We start from the raw sequence: 21,442 nt of genomic DNA on the forward strand, positions 1-21,442 counted from the left end.
TTCTTGGCTGAGCGAGCTGCTGGCTGGGTGTGAGCGACAGACCCTGTCGGGAGTCAGCTGAGGTAAAGCCCAGACAGCGAGGTTTCCCTGCCAGTGAAATGGTGCGGGGAGGGGGGTGGGTTTGTGAATGAGTCGTGTGCCTGGGACGGAGCAGTCGGGGCTTTCAGAACTGCCCGAGGTCAAGACCAGATTCTGCCGCTGGGGGCGGGGGAGGGGGCGGGGACAGCCGAAGGGGACGCTTCTTTAGGGCTCTCCTTTGGCAGGGCTCCGTCTGGGACGAGCTCTGGGTGCAGCGTGTGTTTCCGGTCCGGGCTCAGCCTGTGCCTAGGGTCGGGGCTTGGGTTGTGACAGGTGTCTGAGGTCGGAGCTCAGCCTAGGGCCAGCTTGAGGCTCAGTCCCTATCAGGCTATATGGCTGGGCTCAGGGCTCAGGCAGTCCAACGTCATGAATAGCTTTTCATGTGAGGAATTTATCATATCTGTGTACTCCATTATTTTAAAGTTAGATGTTTTCATTTAAAAGCTCCTGACATAAGTGGGTCGCTGTACAGTGAGGAGAGAGAATAGTGTCAGGTACCGTCTCTCTCCTTAGGGAGTTTCCAGGCTACCTGTCAGATGGTCAGTAGCAGATCAGAGGCCATCGCTGGTGACAGGATTGAAGTGTTGGAAGTGCTTGAGTTTGGGTCAGGCAGTCCTGGGTTCAGATCTCACCTCTGCAACTTCCTAGCTGTGTGTTCTCGGGAAAGTCATCTCCCCTCTCAGAGCTTTAGTTTCTCCTGTATTAAAAGAGCTTAGGAGGGTCATTGTGAAGGTTGAATGGGATTACATGAGTCACCTTGTATGGCACGTGTCATGAATTGGGTGCTGAATATTTGGCGCATGAAATGGGTGTGATATCTAGGAATTAGGTCATTTTGGACTGGGGTACTTTATCTATTTATTTATTTATTTATCTTTGTGGTATGCGGGCCTCCCTCTGCTGCGGCCTCTCCCGTTGCGGAGCACAGGCTCCGGACGCGCAGGCCCAGCGGCCATGGCTCACGGGCCCAGCCGCTCCGCGGCATGTGGGATCCTCCCAGACCGGGGCGCGAACCCGGTTCCCCTGCATCGGCAGGCGGACGCACAACCACTGCGCCACCAGGGAAGCCCTGGACTGGGGTACTTTAGAGAGGCCTTGGGGGAAGAGTTAAGGTGACTTAGGTCTGGAAGCCTCAGTGGTATTTATAGGTGGAACTGACCTTGCAGGTTGGGTCAGTGCTTACTGACCAGTGCCCACGTGCCCAGCACTGTGCTGGGCATTTCATATATATTGTTTCACTAGATCCTCAGCCTCTGACCAAGTGCTTTCAGCCCCACTGTACTTAGCTTCAGCCCCTGTAAATAAGGTTTGGCTGGAAGTGATGTAAAGAGGAGATCCAGGGTTGGTTTTTTATGTGGAGCTGGGCCAGGTGGAGACTTTGGTGCTCCCTCCCCAACTTCTCCCACATCATCTCTTCCTGTTCTGTGATCCATAGGGTTAATTGGGTTTTTGACTTTGTCTGGAAGGCCTGTTATGCTAGCAGATTTTGACGGTTAAAGGGGCTGGCAAGAGAACACCTCTTAAACTCAGATTACACGAAGCTGAACCTGGGCAGTGAGAAGCTCTGTGAACAGGAGCTGTTGGATTCGGCACATACTTATGAAGTTTCCCATAGTAATCTAGTAATCTGGTTCCTTTTGCATCCTTTTCATGGGTGCCCATGTGATCTTCCTGAGACAGTGTTCTCATCATGTTATATCTCTGCTCAGAAACCTTGGTGGGCCTCATTGCCTGCCATATAGACTTTGGACTCTTCAGCCTCGTGGATGAGTCCCTCCATAATCTGTTCCCAATTCTCTCTCCTTCCCTGTTTCCCTTTGTTCTCCCAGACCTGCACTCTGTGGCCCAGGCAAAATAAACTAGTTTGTTTTTTTTTCTCAAGTACTCCCTGCATGTTCCTTTGCCTATATTCTATCTTCCTGAGGTTCCCACCTCCCCATCTTTCAAGGCCTGTGTTTCATGTAGCTTGTCATTGAAGCTTCTCTGGTCCCCCCTACTGGATTAGTTGCCCCCTTCCCATCTTCCGTAGCAGAGGCTACACCTCAAATATAGCTCTTATTACAGTCTGCTATGGTATGTGTCACCCCATATGTACTCTGACTACATTGGTGGAAAGGTATCATGTCTGTTTCATACCTCCTCTGCCTAGCACATAGTAGGCATCTGCAGTGTGTTCAGTCGAATGAGTCAGTGACATTTTTTATTTACTCGCTTTGGTCTTTGTTTTATGAGCTTTCATGTTCAGAGTGGGCCTTTGTGTTCTTCCTTCTCTTTGTGCCTAAGGAGGGCCCTAGTTTAGATTGATGGTGCCCTAATTACAGGCATCAAAGGTAAGAAAGTGCAGGAATTCTGCACAAGGCAGGATTCTTCATTGCTGCTATTGTTTTCAGGCTCTTGTCTTGCCTTTGCTGTGAGTTTTGTTGGCAGGGAGGTGGTGCTCTGTTCAGGAACCTGCACTGAATATGTTATAGTTCACACAGGGGAAGGTGCACAGCACAGGTGGTTTACTAATCAGTTGTCCTGGCCTTGCCTTGGTCTTGGCCCCTCTCCTCTGGGAACCAGCAGCTACAATTTTTCCTTGCCAACAGCTTCAGCATCTGGAACAGAAGGCTCTTTGTTGATCATAGAAAAATATACCTCGTTGAAGGTAGAAGGAGCTTGGGAACCGTCTGGTTCTACTTCAGTTTTACAGATGGGGAGAGGCCCACAGAGGGGAAAGGACTTGATCAAGATTGGACAAGACATCAGTCAGTGGTGGAGATAGTACCAGAAGTGAAAAGTCCTGACTCTGTTTTTTCCAGTCTACTACATTATAATAAAATTCTAACGTTTATTGAGTACTTACTATGCGGTGATACTGTTTTAAGCGCTTTTTATGTAACATCTCAAAACTCTATATTTTACAGACTTAGAAACTGAGACAGCTAGAAATCATTCAGATCTATTTTCGGGTTCCCCAACTCTGCTTTTTAATATGGTTTTAATGACTGTCGTCTCCTAACCAGTGGGGTGGAACAGTTCTCCAAGGTCACCCTACCTCCGTGAGTGAGAGATGTCCTCCCAGCCACATCTCCCTGTATCCTGAAGAGGTATCTTGAGAGGAGCCCAGAGTGTGTTGAAAGAAAGGATGAAAGAATGAAGCAAACCAACATGAGTATTGGTAGCTCTTAGTTTAGGAATATTAGTATACTTTAAAAATTGCATGTTGATCAAGTCAGGCAGTGAAAGCAGAATTTTAGAGTAAACTCAGTCCAGGATCTTTCTGTAAAGATGCCCAGTCAGTGGTGGCAAGATTCAGTTTAATAAACGCATATTGAGCTCTTGCTATGTACAAGACCCAGGTATTGAGAGATACACACAGAGGAGAACAACGCATTTCCTGCCCTCCTATAAGTAGTTCTCTTTTTTTTCCAATGCACATTCATTTTTTTATTAGTTATCTGTTTTATACTTATTAGTGTATATATGTCAATCCCAATCTCCCAATTCATCCCACCACCACCACCCCCAGTAATTCTCTTCTTAGAGCCTTCTCCCTACAGTGTGTTGGCAAGATAGGTAAGTACATAAATAACTGAAGTCGGACTGACTAGTAAATGTAGTAAAGAATGTAAACAAAGTGGGAGTTCGGGAAAAGGAGAAATCAATCCCTACACGACCAGAGCGGGTCTAGAAAGGATTCCTGAAGGTGGAAAATTTATGTTGGGCCTTAGAGGAGGTTCATTCCTGTGAGTAAGAGCAGCTTGAGCAGGGGTCTAGAGGTGGGGTGTGTGTGTGTGTGTTGGGGAAGAGGAATGGAGTTGGTGAGGAAGGGAAATAAGCTGAAATGATTGATTGTGGCCAAAATGTAGAGGGGGGTGTGGGAAGAAGAACGCTAACATTTATCCAGTCTCTACTCTGCTTTGTGGCCAGGAGTATATTAGATGCACTATAATTTATTTCATCCTCAGAATCCTATAACAAGGAGATATTTAGCCCCAATTTAAAGATGAAGAAACTGGACCTCAGAAAGATTAAAGTGATTTGCCCAAGGTCATGTAGCTAGTAAGTGACAGAGCTTGGTCCAAACCTATGAGTGTTGGGTTCAAAGATCCATGATCTTTTCATTATGCTGCAAGGCTCTAAATGCCATGACTGGGGCTCTGTTTATTCTGGCTGCAGAATGGAGGCTAGTTTGGGGCAAAGCAAGTCTGAGAATGCGGACATCAACAAGGAAGCTGTTGGAATAGTTCAGTCCAGGCTTAAACTGTGAGCCACTGACTTAGTATGATAGCTGCCTGGTCTAGGTCTGCTTGATTGGTTTACTATGTGAGCATTTTGGCAGCTCCTGTAGTACCATTAATCAGTTCATTGCCGTCTCAACTACTAGAATCTTAGAATCAGTCTACAGAGGCTGCTGGCGTCTTGGTGTTTCAGGCACAGGTTCTAATGTGAGTTTAACAGTTCGTTACAACAGTGCCCGGGGAGGGAGCCCATTTGGCACATACTGTTCCTTCATTTTCTCACCCTCAAATTCAACAAGAATCTATAATGGAGGAAAGAGGACTCCACTTGCAGTCAAGAGGCTGGCATTCAAGTCCTGGTTGTGCTCATTAGCATCTGTGAATCCTCACATCTTACCTTCTTTCTCTGGAATATGGGGGGTATTTTTGGTTCACATCTGAGATCTCTTCTCTTGCTGATGTCATGTGTTGCTTTGTTCTTCCTGGCTTGGGGTAGTATAAGGAAGTAGCTGAGAATATGAACTTGGATTCAGAGGGGCTAAGGTTTAAATTCCAGCCTGTCACCCTTCTTACAGGGAGACAGTAGTTAGTAGACTCTACGTTGAACTGCCTGGGTTTGAGTCCTGGCTCTGACACTTGCTAGCTGTGTGACTTGGGCAAGTAATATAACCTTCCTGGGTCTCAGTTTCTTCACCTGTAAAATGGGGCTACATATATAACCTACCTTATGGGGTTGTTATGAGGATTGAGATAGCTTATGTTAAACACTTAGCACAGTGCCTGGCACATAGTAGGTGCTCAGTGGATGTTAGCTTTAATAGTAATACTATTAAAAATTATTATTAATATCCAGTTAGGTATTGTTTTTATAGAAAGTATATTTTTTAGGGCCATTTTCCCTACTATCTTACTCTGACATTGTTGCCTTCTCTTTCTTTCCATTGTCCCTTCAGGAAAATTTGAAATATAGCCATACCCCATTTTATTGCACTTCGCAATTATCGCATCTTTTACAAATTGAAGGTTTGTGGTAACCCTACGTTGTCAGATGATGGTTAACATTTTTTAGCAATATTTTTAAATTAAGGTATGTACATTGGTTTTTTTAGACATAATGCTATTGCGTACTTAATAGCCTACTGTATAAGGTAGATATAACTCTTATATGCACCAAGAAACTGAAAAATTTGTGTGACTTGCTTTTTTGCTATAATTGTTTTATTTCGATGGTCTGGAACTGAACCTGCAGCATCTCTGAGGTATGCCTATACTAGGTTGTTCCATCACAGGACTGCAAAACATGACATGACAGAAAGTGCCTATAGAAAAAAGGGTCAATTAAAAGTCAGTGGCTTATTAGAAAATCTTACCCAACTTGTGTTGTCACCCACCTGGTCTCCACAGCAAACAGGAACAGAGCAGCATATTCATTTCCTTTTGCACAGCCTTCAAGAGAAGTGCTCAGCGGGAATTCCCTGGCGGTCCAGTGGTTAGGACTCTGTGTTCTCACTGCAGAGAGCCCAGGTTCAGTCCCTGGTCCGGGAACTAAGATCCCACAAGCCACACAGTGCGGCCAAAAAAAAAAAAAAGTTTTCAGCATGACCCTTCCAATTCACTCATCAAAAAGTACAATAACAGTATCTTTGGAAAAGTGGTGCCTAATTTGGTTCTTCTTTCTCTTTAGCTTAAGCCCCTCTGGCCTTAACTTAAGCTATTTCTTCTTGTTCCATTTTCCATGAATATGGAAAAGTTCCCTCTGATTATAAAGGGAGGATGAAATCAAGATTTTCTCATGAGGACCTTTTGTAGACTTAAAGCCAGAATCGAGTTGGGCCTCATCTTCTCTTCTGCAGGCTAAACAGCCTTGGTTTCTTTTACTTCACTCTTAAAACCTATTTTCCACTGCTTGGATCACATTGGTCATGCTTCTTTTCCTTTTCTTAGGTCTTTCTACTTCTTGGCAGTGACCCAGACTGTGCTTAGCTGCTAATAAGAGTCCAAATAAAACAGTTTAAGGGAGGAATAATTTCAGGTGTTTTCATTCATTCATTAACATTTATTGGATGTTTTCCCCATGTCAGGCACTGTGCTAGGTGTAGGGGACTCAGAGATGAATCAGACACAGTCTCTGCCCTGTTGCTAGCTCACAGTCTAGGGGGAGATGTGCAGTAAAATGTTACAGGTGCTATGATTGAGTTATGCACAAGTGTGGGAAGCTGGAAATTGTTTAGGGTAGTTAGGTAGATACTGTCCGTTTTGCCTGGGCTATAGGTGAGGACTTCTATAGAGGAGTAGTAGATATAATGCAGAAGGGGTGGGTTAGGGCAAGATTGTGGAGGCCCTGAGTGACAGCACAGGAGCTTGGTCATTCCAGAGGCAGTAGACCCCTATTAGACGTGTTGGAGCAAGGAAGTACCAGGCTCAAATCTGGCTTTTTGTACCAAGGACAGAGATACCGCAAGCTTATCTGTTCTGTCTGCCCACCGCTGATGTTTTATGGGGGAACCCTTGTTTGTATACTTGGGGGTTTTTTTTGCTCTAAAACTTCTATAGAGAGACTAGTTCTTAACCTCTGAAAAAAGTTCATTCTCTGTACAGCAGGAAATTCATGAATAATTGAGAGAGAGTTGGGTGCCTGGCCTATTTAAGACCCAGTGGCCAGCCAGTCTGTGAGGTTTGGTCTGGCCGCATTCACCCTTTCCCAGCCCTATACGAGGAAGAGGTGCAGGAATGAGGAGAGGGTTCCAGGGCTCATATGGGTATTTGGTAAGGAATGCTAAGGAGATTCAGGTAGTGTGAGAGTCAGAAGTTCTTTCTGAGGAGGAAAAGAGGCCCAGTGGAATTTGGAATGGTGTCAGAAGGAATCGGGGCAAACCAGGCACTTAGAATCCTGGGTCATGTGTCTGAACACCTCCAAATTCTATCCCTGCCTTTGTACTTTGCTCTCAGTTCATTCTCTCCTGCTGCCCAGTTGTGGTTTACAGAGTGTCTGGATTGCTTTCCAGGGTCACAGCTGATCTGGGGAAGCCATATCCCAAGCTAGAGTAATAATTACTATTTATCGAGTGCCTATTATAAACCAGTCACTATGCCATGAACTTGATACACATTAGCTCGCTTAATTCTCACAAAATCCCTGTCATATAGGTGTTACTGCCCCCATTTTATAGATGATGACAGTGAAGCACAGAGAGGTTAAATATTATGTCCAAGGCTACCACATTAGTCTATGGTAAGGCCAGACTCTGAATCTAGGCCTCAAAAGCCCATGCATTTTCTACCTCCCCAGCCCTAGAGTGGCTCCAAACAGCAAAATAACAAAGTCCATAGAGGAATTGTGAAGGTTGTTTTTACTGTAGGCCTACTAGAGGTGTGTGTGTGTGTGTGTGTGTGTGTGTGTGTGTGGCGGAATGAAGTTGGTGAGGAAAGGAAATAAGCTGGGTTGGCGCACTATGGCCTACAGGCCATATCTGGCTCACCACCTGTTTTTGTCTGGACTGCAAGCCATTTGCATTTTTAAATGACTGGGAAAAATTCAAGAGAAATTAATATTTTATGACACAAAAATCATATGAAATTAAAATTTCAGCATCCATAAATAAAGTTTTATTGAAATATAGCCACAATCACTCATTTTCATATCATCTCTGGCTGCTTTCACTCTGCAAAGGGAAAATTGAGTAGTTGTGACAGAGACCATGTGACACACAAAGTATAAGATATTGACTGTCTGGCCCTTTACAGAAAACAAATTGCCGACCTTTACTATAGGCAACAAGAAGGGCCCAAGGGGTTTAAACCTGTGGCAAGACTGAAGGCAAAGAGTTAAAGTCAAGGTGTTCAAGTTTGTCCCTGGAAGCATTGTGACCATAGGGAGAGGGAACGCAACCTGAGCTTCCTTGGGTCCAAGAAATAGTTTCGTTGGGCCACAGAGATTTGTTTGGGAATAAAAAGCACAATATGAAGGATAATTCTATGTGCTAACATTCTCTTTTGAACAATAAAGAAATATTTTGTGGATGAAGTAATTCATTCAGATATTTACTGGAGCCCTTTTTTGTGCCAGATACTACATTAGGTGCTGGAAATACAAAGATGAAAAAGACATGTCCTTGCCTTTGAGGAGGTTATGGCCTCATGGGAGAGCCACATGTGCATGAGTATAGCCAACTCTAAGCATTACAATAGTATTTAGATGTGGTTTCAATTAAATGCAGAATGAAGTAGAAAAAAAGAGGGACTATTCCTGTAATTTGTGGGACTACTTTCAGTAATTTATGATAGGCCTGGAAGGATGAATAGGTGTTGTTTGCAAGGAACTATATACCAGGCTGAGGGAGAGCCTGCCAATGGGAATATATAGAGTTTATGAGGTTGGAGGAGAAAGCAACATTAGAAATGATTTAAAGGTTCTGTGGCTGGGTGACTGGCAGAAAGATATAATCTGATAGAGAAGAAGAGGAAGGAGGAAGGAGGTGGTAGATGGGGGTTGGGGATAAGTCCAGTTTGGGACATGTGATTTGAGGTAATGGTGAAACACATCTGGCTTCCAGGGCCTAGAATTCGGATTTAAACTACATTTTTAGAGCTTTTCCATTGGGAAAAGGGGAAGTACATATTCATTGAGTAGAGATATTGACAAATCAACTTTGACACATGGTAACTAGAGCCATTAGATTAAAAGTAGCAGTGGACATACAGAAAATGAAGTCATCAGATGGAAAACTAGCAATAGTTATGCATTTGGCATAAAACCTTGTTGTTCATGCCACCTGCTGCTCTCAACATCTACTTTACCTTTCTGACTCTGGTGCCTCCTGCCTGTGAGTCTTGGACCTAACCACTAGGAGATGAAACCAGAGCTCATTCATCTCTAAAAAAGTGGACAACAGAAAAGTGGCAGCTTTTACCTTCCGTGTGAGTCTCCTCAGCGAACAGAGGTGCCCATATCTGTCATTCAGGTCCAGTTACATCTTTTTGGTTCTGGAATCTCACAATGGAAGTATAATCCGAAAACTTTTACCCAGACCCTTGTTAAATCTTCAGATGCTTTGTGTCAGCATTTTAAATGCTCCAATTTTAAAGACTGGGGAAATCTGTGATTGCCTTGTGATTACTTACTTACTGGTGTAACACATAGATTTGGGGAACACAAGTTGATCTTTATCTTCTCTGGTCGTTTTTTTTTAAGTCAGCGTTTTTACATCCTTTCTGTTTCTGCTTTCTGAAGATTTTCGTGCCAGGTATGATGAAGCAGAGGCCAATGGAAAACTGAAGGATGTCTGCTATGTACAGAGGCCATTGAAACACTTCATGCAGCTGGAAGACAGCAGCCCCCTGACAGGAGCATTATTGCATTTGGAATTTCAAGTTTACAGAGGGTCTGCTTCGCAAAGTTGGGCAGACCTATAGGTAAAATTGGATGCACATTTTATTTAACCTTTTAGATTGCATCAGGTTGAAATTACAGGTTCCCCCGCTATCTGAAAGTAGAGTGTTCCCATGAAACCTTTCTTAAGCAGAAATGGTGTAAAGCAATTATCTTAGGACACATCTTGCTAACGGATGCACAAAATAAACGGAGGTCAAGCACAGGTGCTCACAGACACAGTTCCGAACTCTGTCAGCTTGATGCTGAGTGTAGTTCCTGGGGAAGGAGCTTGGCGGTGCCACTCTCACTGCTCGTGGTGCATGGTGCCTCTATAATGTTCACTGGAAGACAAATGCTGAAGCCTGTTTTCACTTTTCACCCTTTCTTGTAAATATGAAAATCTTAGTATGTCTTGAAAACCGGTACATACTAATGTAGGTCTTTCATAAAAGCAAAGTGGTGTGAAGCAAACTTTCCAAAAGTTGGGAGAGCTGTGTCTGATATTTCCAGAGGAAGGGGTGAGTCAGAGACTCCAGTGTTCAGTTGGGCAGCTAGGATTAGCTGGGCTTTCTGGCATGCCTAAGACAGTTACTCAGTAGGGTGGAGCACATTTCTACCAGAATAAACTGGCAGTGCAGGTCATAAGGAAAACTATGCAGTAAGGAAAACATTTATTCCCTTTTAATTATAAAGGTAAAATGACTGTATCATAACAAAACAAAATCAAATACAACAGAAGTATCAAAAGTAAAATTCTGTACCCACTCAATTTCATTCTCCCAAAGTAACTATTGTTAATAATGGCTTGAGATGTATCTTTCCAGGGTTTAAAAATTTGTGACATATCTGAGAACATTTTGAAGTATTCTGTATGACACACTATCCTGAGGTCTCATCATGCCTGATGGGTTATAAACAACGCCTCATTTGTAGATTGTTTCAGATGAGGGCTAGGTGAGAATGGCTCTAGCCTGTTCTGAGAGTTTTCAGACTTTGCTGCTATGTCACCCTCCTTCAACTGAAGCTTTCCAGGGGCACAGTCTTCCCCTGCTCCCCATCCCCAACCAGCTTCCCTTCCTGAATTCTCCCCTTCTTTGATGGCACTACTGCTCCTACAGTTACCTGATTTTGGTTAATAAACATATATCGAGGTCCCCCTCTGTGCCTGGTTCCATACAGGGCAGTGGGGAGAGAGAGAAATTAGACTCCGTGCCTTCCCTTCAAGGAGGATAGTGGTCTTGGACTCCCCCACCATCTCCAGTCATTGGGCAGGACCAGGACCAGCTTTGCCTCCGGCTTCATTCCCTCCCCCCATCACACCCCTCACCTCTTCCTCTTCCTTTCTATCCCCACCTCAGCCACACACCTTCCCTGCCTTCCTCCGGGTTGTTGCCACAGCCTCGCTCTGCCCTCTAGTCCCCCTCCAGCCTCCAGTTTGTTCTGCCATCACAGCTGGTTTGATGGCCCTAAAGCATAGCTCCAGTGGGGCCCAGTCCCTCCCCATTGCCTAGAAGAGTGGTTCACAAGTGTGCTCTACAGACCCTGGGGAATCCTTGAAAACCTTTCAGGTATCTGCAAGGTCAAAACTACTTTCATAATAGTGCTATTTGTTGTTGCAAAGCAACAGTGGGTAAAACTGCCGATGCCTTAGCGCAAATCAAGGCAGTGGCCCTGAACTGCACTAGCAGTCATTGTACTTTCTTATTGCTATGCACTCACAGTTATTAAAAAAATGCCGTTTTCACTTAAGTGTGTCCTTGATGAAGCAGTAAATATTGTTTATTTTATTGAATCTCAGCCCTTGAGTACACATCTTTTTAATGTTCTGCGTGACACAGTGGAAATGCTTGAAAGCACTCCAGCTGCATACCAAAGCACAGCACTTGTCTCAAGGAAAAGCACTTGTGAGGTTGTGAACTGCAAGCTGAACTACCTACTATTCATTTTTCCTCGAAAGAATGACTGACTGATGGTTAGGCTAGAAAGTAGACAGGCACTGGATGTTGGAGGGCCTTGTAGGCCATATTAATAAGCTTAGATGAGCTGACTTCAGCCTTTTTTAGCTTTTTATACTGTCCTGCTCACACAAATCCAGTCCTTTACTCCTACTTGCTATTTCTTTCTTTCTTTTTTTTAAAAATTAAGGTATAATTGACATAACAACATTATATTAGTTTCAAGTATACGACATAATGATTTGATGTTTGTGAAATGATCACCACAATAAGTCTCATTAGCATCTATCACCGTGCATAGTTACAGAATTTGTGTGTGTGTGATGAGAACTTTTAAGATCTACTCTCTTAGCAACTTTCAAATATGCAGTACAGTATTATTAACTGTAGTTGCCATGCTGTACATTCATCCCATGACTTTTTTATTACTGGAATTTTGTACCTTTTGACCCCTTTTACCCCCAATCTCACCTACCCTCCACCTGCCACCTCCAGGAATCACCAGTCTGTTCTCTGTATCTATAAGCTCGTTTTTTGGTTTTGTTTTTAAGATTTCACATATAAGTGAAATCCTACAGATCATATAGTATTTGTCTTTCTCTGTCTGACTTACTTCACTTAGCCTGATACCCTCAAGGACCATCCATATTGTTGCAGACTGCAAGATGTCATTCTTTTTTATGGCTGAATACTATTCCACTTTATGTATATGTGTATGTGTGTGTGTATCTCCCACTCTTTATCTGCTCATTCATCAGTGGACACTTAGGTTGTTTACTTATCTTTGCTATTGTAAATAATGCTGCTGTGGACATGGGGGAGCAGATATCTTTTCAGGTTAGTGCTTTCATTTTCTTCAGAAAAATACCCGGACGTGGAACTGCTACGTCATATGGTAGTTCTGTTTTCCTGCTTGCTATTTCTTAAGTACACACTCCCTTTACCCCCTCCACCTTTCCTGTTCTCATTCCTTCCACCAGGTGATGCAGTGACAGCTCTGAAGGCTGCATATGATCCCAGAATCAGAACCGAGGAGGAAGATGGGCCTGAAGCTAGACCGTTTGCCCCTGGGAATATTACCATCCCAGCCCTGTTTGAGGCCTGTTGTGAATCACCACCCCTCTGGTACCTTAGTGGGCCTCAAGCTGCTTTCATTGTAGTTGAGTGAGAGACTGCAATCTTTGTAATGCTGCCCAGCCCCACTACACACTGGACTCTGCGGCAAACCTGTGAAATACCTTAGCCCCTTGGAATCACATTAACAGACCGTCCTTTGATCAGGACAAGCTGATTTCACAGGGGGCTCCTTTCATCCACCATGTGTTAAATTTGACTAGCTTCCGTTTGAGTGTACCCTTGACCTTGTCCCCTACGTGGTAATGATACCATCAGAAACCAAATCAACCAACTAATATGTCAGACAAAAGAAGAATACAGTAGCCTTGTCCTGATACCAGAACTGCCATGGAATAATGTGGTTGGACTGGCTTGTAGCTCATCCTACAAAACAGGCCAAAACACAAAATACAAATCTATCTCAGAGCAAGGAGCGGAAACTTCTGATAAATTAGATCTTAGATTAATATAATAGTGATAATGTGGTCGTAATGCCCTTGTGTTTTAAGCTGGAGCAGTGCCACCCAACCTTTTGGACATCGTAGCACACAGAGAAAATGATGTTGTTTAGCCTGGTGAGAGGATCAGTATCTCACTCACAGCACATCAGTGGGGAGGCTCTGTGCTAAGGTTTCTAAAAGCATTCTGGTTGGTGCCCAGCTAACTCTGACTGGCTGTCCGCTTCTGCCTTTCAGCATTAATGTTTAAGTATGCTGTAATAGTTAAAAGCTTGAATTCTGAGCCAGACTGTTTAGATTTAAATCTCAGCTCTGCCACTTAACTAGCGATGTGACTGTGGCAACTTACTTAATCTTTTTGCACCCAGTTTCTTCATCTGTAAAATGTGGATAATAATTACACTTACCTCATAGAGTTGTGAAGGTTAAGTAAGTCAGTATATGTAAACTGTGGTATTTGTAAAATGCTTAGAACATTGCCTGGCATAGGGTAAGCACCATGTAAGTGTGTGTACTACCACTACTATTACTCCTGCTTCAGAGAAGGAAGTGTCCCGGGCTAGTCTCCCCATTCCTCCTCACTGCCTCCTCCTCTGCTCAGATTTCTTAGTCTTGGCCTCTTCCTTAGGAGTGTCCATCCCCCTTTTTTCATTTCCTCAGTTTCCTTTCGTTTTCTCAGTTCCCCATTTGTTTGGGGGCCCTCAGCCAGCTGCTGACTGAGAAGGCAGATGAATTGATAATTACCCTCATCAGCTTACTGTCACCACTATTCCTTCTCTAGAAAGCTCTAGCAACTGAAGGAACTAGCTCTCACACGTTGGGAAGTGAATCATAGATCTTGAAAAGAACTCTAGGGTGGTTGGGAGAGGAACATGAGCTAAGTTTGTCAAGCTGAGTTAGCCAGCAAAGTCATGTTCTTGGGGAAGAATGATCGTCTTTGGTGTGACATACCAAATGTTAGAGCTGGTTACTTCTCTCTAAGCTCTACCAGAAGGTGGAGAACAGTTCTGGTGCCTTTGGGGCGACGTGGCTCATAAGACGTCATGGAGAAATGACACAGATCTTTCAGAAGGGGGACCTTGAGGTCAGCCTGTGGGCTGAACAGTGGCTCGGTACTGGCATGTTAGGAATATCTGTGGCTCTGGTAGTCCCACCGGGTGAGACCCCTCGGCCGCTCCTCATCTGCTCTGTGAGTCCTCTGGGCCCTCTCCCCATGCAGGAGCCAGGTTGGTGGTTGGATCTGTATCTTTAGCACCTACTACGCCTCCAATGAATACCTATTTTACAAAGAAAGGAGAATAAGCATCCCTACACTTATTTTAATGGAGAAAACAAGATAAACTTATGCCTAGGAATAGAAACACATAATAGTGATGATGGTGATGATACTATGGTGGTGAAGCTGCATATGATCTGCCCCTGCTCACCCCTTCAGCTGACCTGTCATCACTCCCCACATACTCTATGCTCCAGCCAGCCTGAACAATTTGCAATGGCACTAGCCGGCCACGCTGCCTCTCCTTCAGGCCTTAGCTCATGCACCTCCTCTGTCTCTCTCCCCAGCCCCCACCCTGGCTGGTTCCTGCTCATCCTTCAGGTGTCAGCTTAGCTGTCCCTTCTTCTAGTGACCAAACTGGTCACTAGTGACCTATAGTGAGTTAGCCGCCTGTCTTTTGCTCCACAGCACCTGGTACCCCTGTCATAGCACTTGTCCCACTGAATTGAAATCATTTTACATGTCAGTGGATTTAAATTCCATAAGGGCAGAGACTGTGTCTTCTCTTGTGTTCTCACTGTCTAGCACTGGACAATCAGTAGGTGCCAAATAAAAAACAGTATTTGTTGAATGAGTAAGTCAGCAGTGCTTTCACTTCTCCTTTCTTATTTGATCCTCACAAAAGCCTTGTGATCTAGGGAGGCCAGGCCTTACTCTGACCTTATTTTGTGTTTGAAGAAACTGATAGAGAAGCTGAGCAACTTGCCAAAGCTCACACAGTGTGAAGACCAGGATTTAAAAGGGTGTATCTCAGGTGCAGATGTTCAATGTATTATTTGGGGTTTTTTTCACAAAGTTTTTCCTTTTAAAAAATAGCATTTATAAAGATAAAAGTTAAAATGCCATTTGTTGTTTTTCTAAGATTATAAAAATTCAGGGCCCCAATATTCCTGAAATGTTTTTTCTTTACCTACTGTTGAATTTCAATATAAAGAAATCTAGGTATAATTTGTAAAACTGTACAATCGGACTCTAAATTCCAGTGTGCAATGGAGAAATGTTACTGTGTATTTTGTTAAAAATGAAACTTGACTGAAACAGTAATAGCACTTTAAAAAAGTAATAAACATCATTGTATACAATTTGGAGAATACTGAAGAATATAAAGAAGAAAATAAAAATCACCCTATCACACAGAGAAAACTACTATAGATCAGATGTGACCTGGACTTGCAAGGGCAGCATTGTGTTTGAATCCAACTTAAACCACTAACTAGATGTTTGGTGTTCGGTAGATAATTTAACCTCTGAGGCTCAGTTTCCTCACTTGAAATACGGTGAAATATTTACTTTGGAGGTTAGTGTAAGAATTAGAGATAATGTATGTAAAATACCTGTGCTTGGCACATAATAGGCACTCTTTCAGGTTGTAGTAGTTTAACAATTTTTTGTATTTCTGTCTAATCTTTCTACTCTGTTGTATGTGCATACAGGCTTATGCATACATATATGTTTTTTTGAAGTGCATTTATATTAAGTAGGTCACTGGGTCCTCACAGCATTGCTGGAAAGGGCAGGTATTATTTTTAAACCTAACCTGTAGATGAGGAAACGGAGACTCTAAGAGGCAAAGTAACTTGGTCTTGGTGCTACGTCTGGTAATATCTGAACTGGGCTTTCACTTAGGTCTCCTGATGCCAAGCCCACGAGCCTTCCCTGTCAGCAGTGTGCTTCCTCTCCAGCTCTACCTCCGCGGATACAAGTCCACAAGTAGTGGACCGACCGCCAAGCCTGGCCCAAGAGGAAAACAAGGGCTGGAGGCAGTAAAGTGCTGGGAGCCTCCACGCCAGCTGAGGTCTGTCTACAGACATGAAGGAAGTGCTCACTCCCTCCTCTGAAATAGCAGACACATCGCCCAATCCTATAGGAAAGACCAGGCTTCTTGCTAGAAAGTTAAGGACCTTTTGAGTCATAGGGCTTTGTTGAGAGGGAGTTTATCAGGGAATTCATAGACTGAGTAAAGCCTTACTCTGTGCTGCCTGCAGGGCAAAGGTGTACCTACGTTTCTTTCCGTGTGTGCACTCGTTACGTAGAGGGCCTGGGTGACAGGCCTGCACCTAACCCCGAGGATGTGCGTCCTCTCATTCTCATTTCAGTGCACGTTTTCTGATGCATGATACATGTCTGACACCACACCACGACTTATAGGAGATGCAGAGATAAACAGGCAAGGATAGCCCTGGCCTTTAGGAACAGTAGAGAGAGCTCAAGGCCAAATAAAACCAGTGCTCTAGTATAGCTGCTAGCAGGGTGTTTGGGAACAGAGGATGGAGCACCGGATTCGACTTCTGTGCAGTAACGCCATCTATTTGCATAGATTTCAAAAGTGTTTGTGCAAATTAACTTACTCTAAGGTGGGGAGACTTTTGAGCTGGGTTTTGATGGCTGAGAGGAGTTCTTAAGCCAAGGGAAGGAGGTAAGCCAGCTTGATTGTGGAGCCTCACACCCTGAGGAAGCCTTTCTCAAATGATTGCATGCATAATAAACTAAGGTCCCAATAGAGTGTATGGACAGGTTCCAGGTGGAGAGCTTTCAGCCCTTTGGTAAGATTATGACACATCTCCATCCCACTCCCCCGCTGTAAACAGGGAAGTTAAGCATGTTTTTTTCACTTCACTGTCTTCCTACATTTTTTTCTTCCTAGTTTCAAAAACAACTCTCCTTCAACAAGTTCTGTTTCCAAGGAAAGTCTTAACCATTTGTCCCTTCTGGCATACCCTCTTCCATTGAAATCCATGCAGAATAGACCAGGTACTCGATCTTTTCGTGTGTGAAGCCATAAAATCTAATATCGTGTATGCGGCAGTGCTCAGAGGTATGCTTCTTCCACGAGAGGCTCCCTCAGCCCTGCTGTGGTGAAAACCAAGTGTAAATTGCAGCTAACGGGGTTTTCTAGCTAGAGTCATAAGTATGTCTGAGCGTCCCCCATGAACTATAACACCGCCAGCTGTCTTGCTGCTCCTCTCCATTGCTGCCTTTGGGCTGTTTTGCTTGTACTTCGGCCCTCCTTCAGAGTGTGGGCAGGGGAAGGAGGAAGAGAAGTGAATCCAAAATCTGTCCCCTCTGCACTCAGCTCGCAGTGCTGGTGAGAAAATAGATGGGGTGGGGAGGGGTGCCACTGGACTGCACTCAAGGGCAGGGCAAGAGGGACAGTGGTCCCTCCTTCTCAGCCTGCTGTCCCAATGGCCAGTACCCCTTTCCTGGGGTCCTGGAGATGAGTGACCCTGTGTTTTATTTCTGTAGAATTTCTCACTATGTTGGGCAGCTTTTTTCCTTTTAATTTCCCTTGGTGAGGGTGGATCTTTGGCTGCTGATGTTTAAGTTCAGTTCTTTGAATTCATAGCATGTTGCAGTCCCCAGGTATATCTTGTGCTTGAAGGTGTTGGCTAGAGTAATACTTTGAGATCCTCTGTGGATTCCTTTTCTCCACATGTTTATCTTCTCTAAAGTGTAAATGAAAGTCTGCTGTCATCAGATCCTAAAAATGGGAGGAAGAATGCACCTCAATTGAGCTGTCAGACACTTGGCTGCTTAACCAGGTTCTGGATTGTGGTATTGAAACGTGCCATTGTTCTGTGTGCTTTCTCCTAATGGTTGTGTGTACTTGCTTCTGAGAACAGTGTGCAGTAGACATGCGTAGGCTATAATCAATCTTCCTGAGCAGACTTGCCATTTTTCTGATGATGTTCAGCTGGGGTCCTCTGAGAAGAGAGTGGGCCTTTCCCCTCAATGGGCAGAGAGCCAGCTTCCATTTCAAAACCTCAGAAAAAAAAATCCAGCAACGCAGAGCCTGTGTTTATTGAAGGTTGGTCTAAAAGTCTCTCACGCTGTATGCCCCTTCAGTGCTCGACCGCCTCTATTTTAGAAGGATGTAAAGGTTTAATCACCCTGGTGGGGATTTAGACCCAGAGACTTCAGAGAAATCTTATTATTTCTAACTGCAGGCGGAAGAGTATTAAGGCTCCACTCTGGATCAAGGGCATGGCATGTTCTATAAGTAATTTATCTTTAACATGGGAAGGCCCTTACTGAGTGTCTTAGAAACAGGACTATGATTGGCTGCTGGTTCATTATTCCTCCTTTTCTCTTTCCCCTTCTCAGTCTTCATGCTTATTCTTTCTGTCCCCACCCTTTCCTGCCCAATCTGTCCAATGTCTGAATGTCTGCCTCACAAATCCTCCCTTTAAGGTGGGGAGCCAGGTGCTTGCCAGAGAGATAATGTTTTTGCAATAAATGACTGCATCCAGCAACCCGGTGTAGACCCGTCAACTGCAGGCTTCTGAATGGACCCTACCTGCCTCCTCTCAAATAAGGAGCTGAGGAGGGAGAGTATGCGCTGGCCTCCCAGGCACTCAAGTCTGTGCTCTTGGACATGAAGGAATTTAGGGCCATCCTCAAACCCACCCCCTGCCCTGTTGTACCATCACAGAGGCAGCCTCCACTGAGGGCCTTTTCAGTCCCTATGCACATCCACAGGGATGTTACTGAGCAGTATGTGATTTCATTTGCATGGACCTCCACCCCACCCCGCGCCCGCAAACCCACCTCCCTTCCTGCTTAAGCTCCCTGGGTTCTGCCTTTCTGTTGCTGAGGCTGAAGGAGGATGTCACATGTGGGATTCTGCTTAAGGATTCATTGTTCCATTTGGGGGCAGATCTAAATCCATGTGCTAATGAGCTTGGTTACAGCAGGCTTCTGCTATCCTCTTTTAATCTAGCTTGTCTGTCTGAGTTCCTTTCCACAGTTAATGATCTATAATGGTTTTGCTTCTAGTTTTGCCTCTTGGGTCAAAACAGATAAATAGCCCTCATAGATATTTTAAAAACGTGAGTGTAAAGCTCCTGGGTCCCCCCCTCCTTTTTTTCCTTTTGGGTGAACTTATAGCCTGATCAGTCCAGTGATATTTCCCTTCTATCTCCTCTTTTCTCCCAGAGATGGGCAGCAGTGAACCCGTTCCCATTGCAGAAAGTGACAAGAGGAAGAAGAAGAAGCGGAAGGCCCGGGCCACTGACTCCTTGCCAGGAAAGTTTGAAGGTTGGTCACTCTCTTTGATCTCTTAGAGCTGGGTTGGTGGCTTCCCAGGCATGGGAGGAGTGTCCTGGTAGCCCAGGGGTAAAGGTCATAGGATGCATCATCTTCGAGCCAGCTTCGTGGTCTCCATGTGATAGGCGTGAAAGATAGGGGTGAGAGAGTTTACGGAAAGGGGTGATAGAGAGTGCAGGGATGGGAAAAGCTCTTGGATGGTGCACAAGCCTCCTCTGAATGGTCTGAGCATTTCATCAGGGAACAGAAAGGCCAATGTGTCACAGTTGCACATGGAGTGAGATCACCTGGTATGCGTCAGCCGCTTTTCAGATGTGATCTTTCCCTCAGCTGGTCCTGGAGGAGCTGCCGAGAGGTAGAACAGCCATGTCAGAGGAAGAGAGAACATCAAGGGCCATGGCTGCAAATGAAACTGAAATCTTCTAGGGAATTCCCTTACGGTCCAGTGGTTAGGACTCTGTGCTTTCACTGCCGTCGCCAGGGTTCAATCCCTGGTTGGGGAACTAAGATCCCGCAAACCATGTGGCGCAGCAGAAAGAAAGAAAGAGAGAGAGAAAGAGGGAGGGAAGAAGGAAGGAGGAAAGAAAGAAAGAAGGAAAGAAACGTCAGTCTTCTGTAAGCAGAGAATTCAGCTTATAGAGATTGCAACTACTTGTGCTGGATGAGTTTGACTCTTTTAATAGTGATTGTTGTGTTCGGGGACACGATGTTGAGTCGTCAAACGTTTTGAACAGTGTGTGTGAGGCACCAGGCTCAGTGCTGGTCCTGTTATCACTGGGCACCAGATGCGATGAAGTGACTCATTGGACACTCCTGCGAAGGACTGAAAGGATAAGTAGCTACTCCTAGGAGTGACCGAGCCCCCGTCATCTATTTTGTTTCTTTCATTGTGAAACTTGAAATAGCTTCTCTTTACGGTCCCTCTTTCCAACACTGCAGACATAGTAGTGAATTGACTGTTTTGTAGAGTGGTCCTAAAAACAAGCCCTTTATGAGTCAGGAATATTGGACCTCCAGCCACCAACCTGTCCTGACACACGCAAAGGCTAATACCCAAGTGTCCATTGTAAGAGAAGCACGTCATTTAAAATACTTACAAACAGCAGTGTGCTTTCTTACAAACAGCTGTGAGACCAAACCTTGATGGAACCAACAAGGTGCTTAGTGTAGGTTTTGTCTGTTTGTCTTTAACAGTAGATGTGTGTGTATGGCAGAGGGGGTTGGGGAATGAACAAAAGTCCCAAGGTTTTTTAGAATAGTTTCCAAATCAACAGGTCTTTCTCTTTCAATGAACACGAGACTATTTCCTGTTTTTCAAGGATGGCTTGTGCAGTTATGGGGTTTCTCATGACTAAGAGTGATAAAATCTAATTTCATGGTTAAAAGTATTCTGCTCAGTGGTCTGTGGGTTTAAATGCTAGGCTGCCTCAAGAGGAAGAAGCTGAAGAATGGAGACCAAGGGAGGAGAGGCCTCGGCAGAGACCATGATAGAGCTATGGCTTCCTTTGGAAGGGGGTCAGAGAGCTTGTGCTCTTTGTGAGGAGCGGGCCTGGGGCAGGCCACCTAAATATACTTTCACCCAGGCCTATTGCTGTATTAGAACCGCTCTGACTCAGCACCCTAAAAACCTCAAGGCATCCGTTTGCATCTTACTTCTGTCTCCTATTTCTTGTCGGTGACTTCTGAAAATGTCTCAAAAACCTCCGACTTCCATTGTGTGTGGTATAAAATAGGACAGTGCTTTATTCCTGTTTGTATCACCAGTTCCTAGCACAGAGCTGGGCACATAGCAGGTGCTCAACAAATGAGTAAATGAATGAATGATGTCCATTCAAATCACATCCCTTCTGTGAGGATCCCCCAGACTCCCTCAACAGATTTAACCTTTCCCTTCCCCCGCTCTTTTTTACTGTGTCTTGTCC

The 21,442-nt window shown here is 44.5% G+C and overlaps 1 protein-coding gene across 7 annotated transcripts in view; it reads left to right on the forward strand.

The window, feature by feature from the left end:
• Window positions 1-21,442, forward strand: part of MKNK1 (MAPK interacting serine/threonine kinase 1) — a 42,807-nt gene continuing 21,365 nt past the window's right edge. For 2 of the 7 annotated variants that reach the window (XM_007130518.3, XM_024119793.3), the window contains exons 1-4: window positions 1-62; window positions 9,532-9,713; window positions 17,122-17,228; window positions 19,410-19,511. In XM_007130518.3, the coding sequence (XP_007130580.1) occupies window positions 17,213-17,228; window positions 19,410-19,511 (118 nt within the window). In that variant the 5' untranslated portion in view covers window positions 1-62; window positions 9,532-9,713; window positions 17,122-17,212. Of the gene's footprint in view, window positions 63-9,531; window positions 9,714-12,607; window positions 12,753-17,121; window positions 17,229-17,926; window positions 18,017-19,409; window positions 19,512-21,442 lie in introns of all 7 variants that reach the window. The other 5 variants (XM_028489418.1, XM_028489419.1, XM_007130519.2 and 2 more) reach the window with 5 other exon arrangements.

The sequence above is a fragment of the Physeter macrocephalus genome, chromosome 4, assembly GCF_002837175.3.
Source record: "Physeter macrocephalus isolate SW-GA chromosome 4, ASM283717v5, whole genome shotgun sequence".
NCBI lineage: Eukaryota > Metazoa > Chordata > Mammalia > Artiodactyla > Physeteridae > Physeter > Physeter macrocephalus.